This window comes from Eimeria acervulina, genomic scaffold (genome assembly GCF_000499425.1).
Source record: "Eimeria acervulina Houghton genomic scaffold, Eah_scaff1872, whole genome shotgun sequence".
NCBI lineage: Eukaryota > Apicomplexa > Conoidasida > Eucoccidiorida > Eimeriidae > Eimeria > Eimeria acervulina.
In genome coordinates this window covers 73-4,241 of record NW_013548861.1, presented here as the reverse complement: position 1 = coordinate 4,241, position 4,169 = coordinate 73, and the positions used below count along the sequence as shown (strand labels likewise).

The 4,169-nt window shown below is 35.4% G+C and overlaps 1 protein-coding gene across 1 annotated transcript; it reads right to left on the bottom strand.

The window, feature by feature from the left end:
• Positions 1 to 402: 402 nt before the first annotated feature.
• EAH_00063720 (hypothetical protein, conserved) lies at positions 403 to 3,820 on the bottom strand (the record flags this gene model as incomplete). Its single annotated transcript, XM_013393085.1, has 7 exons — positions 403 to 479; positions 609 to 649; positions 763 to 850; positions 1,037 to 1,121; positions 1,315 to 1,455; positions 2,284 to 2,359; positions 3,768 to 3,820. The coding sequence occupies 7 exons, from the start codon at positions 3,818 to 3,820 to the stop codon at positions 403 to 405; spliced, it is 561 nt and encodes a 186-aa protein (XP_013248539.1).
• Between the last annotated feature and the right edge of the window lie 349 nt (positions 3,821 to 4,169).

Here is a 4,169-nt window from a genome sequence, read left to right as displayed (position 1 = left end):
CAGCAGCAGCAGCAGCAACAGCAGCAGCAGCAACAGCAGCAGCAGCAGCAGCAACAGCAGCAGCAGAACTAACAAGACTCCTCTAGCAGCCTTAATATTTTTTCTTCAGTTTGGTCGCGCTTGCGGCGAATTTCCTGCAACTCTTCGCGGGTTTGTTGTCTTAGAGAGAGGAGCATTCTAAACAAATAAAATAAATAAATAAATAAATAAATAAATAAATAAATAAATAAATAAATAAATAAATAAATAAATAAATGAAAGCAAATAAAGAAACAATTAAAAAAACAAAAAAGAAACAAAACAAAAAACTAAAAAATGCACTTCAGAAAAACACAGCATACGTTCAGACCCTAAACCCTAAACCCTAAACCCTAAACCCTAAACCCTAAACCCCAGGGTTTATTACTTGTTTAGAGCTTCTTCAGCCTGCCGCCTCGAAGCCGCCTCTTCACAAATTGCCTTCTCCGCCTCCCCCAGTGCTGCAAACCCCAAACCCTAAACCCTAAACCCTAGTCCATAAACCCTAAACCCTAAACCCTAAACCCTAAACCCTAAACCTCAATCCCTACCTCTTAAGCTGAAACCCTAAACCCTAGGGGGCGGCTCACCGTCATTCAGTTTGGCTGTCAACACCTCAGCAGCAGACTTCCTGTACATACAGCCCAAGCCCTAAACCCTAAACCTAAACCCTAAACCCTAAATAGCAAACCCTCAAGCTAACCATGCGTCCTGAACCCTAAACCCTAAACCCTAAACCCTAACCTGGTGCTCTTTACTTGAGCAAGCGAAGCCCATAGGTCTGCACATCTTTCTTTTGCCTTATCAGACGCTACAGCTGTTCCCCATGACTCTGAACGCAAAACCCTAAACCCTAAACCCTAAACCCTAAACCCTAATCCCTCTCCCTGAAGCCCTCGGCCTTGAATACGCAGGGTTTTACGCCTTAAGAAAGAAGATGCAGGATCTGCTGTCTGCAGCAAAAGCATTTAGGGTTTAGGGTTTAGCGTTTAGGGTTTAGGGTTTAGGGTTTATATACTCTCTTTGTTCTCATAGAAGAGACTGAGGCTCTCAATTAATTTGTCTCCTTCGCAGCGCATGCGGCTAACTAAAGTGTCTCTTTCCTGCAGCAGCAAAGCAGAGAAAAACATTAAAATAAATAAATTAAATAAACAAACAAACTTAAATTAAATAAACAAACAAAAACAAAAACAGATAAACAAATAAACAAAAAGAAACAAACAACTCTAAACAAATAAACAAAAAGAAACAAACAACTCTAAACAAATAAACAAAAAGGAGACAGACAGTGTCTACCTTTCTGAGTTCTTTTATCTCGCTAACAGCTGCCTTCTCTATTGCTGGAAGTGTCTCCATTCGGTGCTGCTGCAGCTGCTGCTGCTGCTGCTGCAGCGCAGCAACAGCAGCTTCGAGCTGTTGAATCTCCTGAGAGCCGACCTAAGGTAAAGAGACATCAAATAGAAATATAAAAAAAACAAAATTAAATTAATTAATTAATTAAATAAAATATAAATAAGATTTACTCATAGCGGCAACTTCGCGGTGCAGCAGCAGCAGCAGCAGCAACAGCAGCAACAGCAGCAGCAAACGCAGCAGCAAGAACAGCAGCAATAAGAGCAGCAGCAGCAGAATAAGCAGCAGCAATAATAGCAACTATAAGAGCGACAGAATAGCCAGCACCAGCAGCAACAGCAGCAACAACAGCAACAGCAGCAACAACAGCAGCAGCAAAAGCAGCAGCAACAGCAGCAGCAACAGCACTGCCGAGGCCAGAGTAAAGATAAGAATAAAATAAATGCATTTAAAATGTATATAAATAAAAAATAAACAAACAAATTTAAAACTGAGGAATAAACAAAAGACAGATAGAAGAGCAGCAGAGATTAATTATTATAAACAAAACAAAAACATAAAAAAAGCAAAGTAAATTAAAACAAAGAAGAGAAGAGACATAAAACAACAAATAAATAAAGACAAAGAGAGACAGATTAAAGGGGACGAAGAAATGAAGAAACAGAGACAGATAAAAAGAGAAGAAAGCAAAGATATAGCTATACCCATACATATATATATATATATATATATATATTATGTATATTATATATATTATATATATAGAGAGAGAGATAGAGAGACAGAGACAGAGACAGCAAGAGTAGTAGATAAAGACAAAGACAAAGCGATAAAGAAGTAAAAATAAACGAGAGACGCAAACTTTTTTAAAGGAATAAAATATGTTTTTGTTGTTGTTTTATTATTATTCACCTGTGTAGACACCGCAGCCCATTGCTGCAATTTGGCTGTCCGCGCCTCTAAGGCGGTTATCGCAGCCTCACAAGCACTTTCCATTTCAAACCCTAAACCCTAAACCCTAAACCCTAAACTCTAAACCCTAGATAAACCCTCAGGGGCCCCTGAAGCGTAACAAGAGTTGTGTGCAGCACCAGGGAAGGTAGGGGGGCCCCTGAACGGCTGAAATGAGAAATATCTGCTGCGTTATAATCAGATTATAGAAGCAAATCAAAACCCTAAACCCTAAACCCTAAACCCTAAACCCTAGCTACAGTTTCGTTCGCTCTCCAGCTGTACGGCCCCCCCCACGGTGTTGATTGAAAGGGTTTGAGCGGAGGAGAAAGACTAAAAATATAATTAATTAAATAATTAAAATTAATAAAATAAAATAAAATAAAATAATTTGTCAATAAGAAGAAAACTACTCGAAGGTATATACTTATGAAACCCTAGTCGGCGCTGGGGCCCCCCTTGGCTGCAGCACTATTATTAGAGGCAGCCAAACAAAGTTAAGAAAATAATAATATTAAGATATTTATTTTAATTTAAATAATATTAATATAATAATATTAATAATATAATAATATTAATAATATAAATATATTAAAACAATTCTTAACTCATAAAATACTCTGCACAAGGCGCATAAGAGATATATTTATTATTATTATTTGTTTTTCTTGTTTAATAAAATAAACATAAAAATAAATTATATTTAAACAAGTTTATTTAAATATATATTAAATCTATTTGACGAATATTTGTGGGTTTAGTGCATAGTATGTCTGTTCTTTCATTACTTTTCTTGTTTGTATATTAAATTACTTTAATAAAAGTAGTAATAAATAAACAACCCTAAACCCCAACCCTAAACCCTAAACCCTAAAACAACAACAACAACTTTATTAAAACAAATAAACTGCAATAACGCCTCTTCGAGCCCAACAGGAGCACCCTCCAAACACTGTAGGGTTTACGGGTTGGAGCATAGGGTTGAATGCTAAGGGTTTAGGGTTTAGGGTTTAGGGTTTAGGGTTTAAGGTTTAGGGTTTTGTGTGTTTGTATCGACCTTGAGTATCGTTTGCACTGCCTCTGATTGAATTTTTTATTTCAGTTTACTTCGGGTGTATCTCCAGCTGCAATTTTAATATTATTCACAATCAATATACCCTTGGGTATATTTATTTTTATTATTTATTTAACTTCTCCTTTATTTTTTTTTAAATCTCTCGCATTATCTCTTTATGAATATACTTCTTTTAATATCTTCTTAACTTCGTCTTTATTGCTCTCGGAGGAGGCTGCCTAAGGGGACATATATATATATATATATATATATATGTATATACATATATGTAGATTATATATATGTAGATGATATAAATAGTATATAATGCATTTATATATCATGTATATATATATATATATATATATATATATATAAACGAGGGCGCTACCCCTGTACAGATGCATGCACTTGCAGTGTATCAGCTCCTCCCGTGTCTCGCATCACTAACCTTCATACCTGCATTCCTTTTATACATATATATATACATAATATATATAATATAATATATAATATAATATAATATAATATATATATATTTATATATTTGCCGGCAGATGTTTTTGTGCTAAGATATGCGGTAGCGTCTTCAGTCTTTACAATATCTGTTCGTCAAAGAAAGCAGTAAAACAAGTTGTTTAATTGTTTATAAGAAAATAAACATCTGTATAACCCCTCAGCTACTCTTTTGCTATTCACAGAGTTTATTGAATACGATAGAAGTCTATCACGATATTACAAGCCGTTTTACTTGCTCTGATGAGGAGTCAAGAAGTACTTATGTTATTTATAT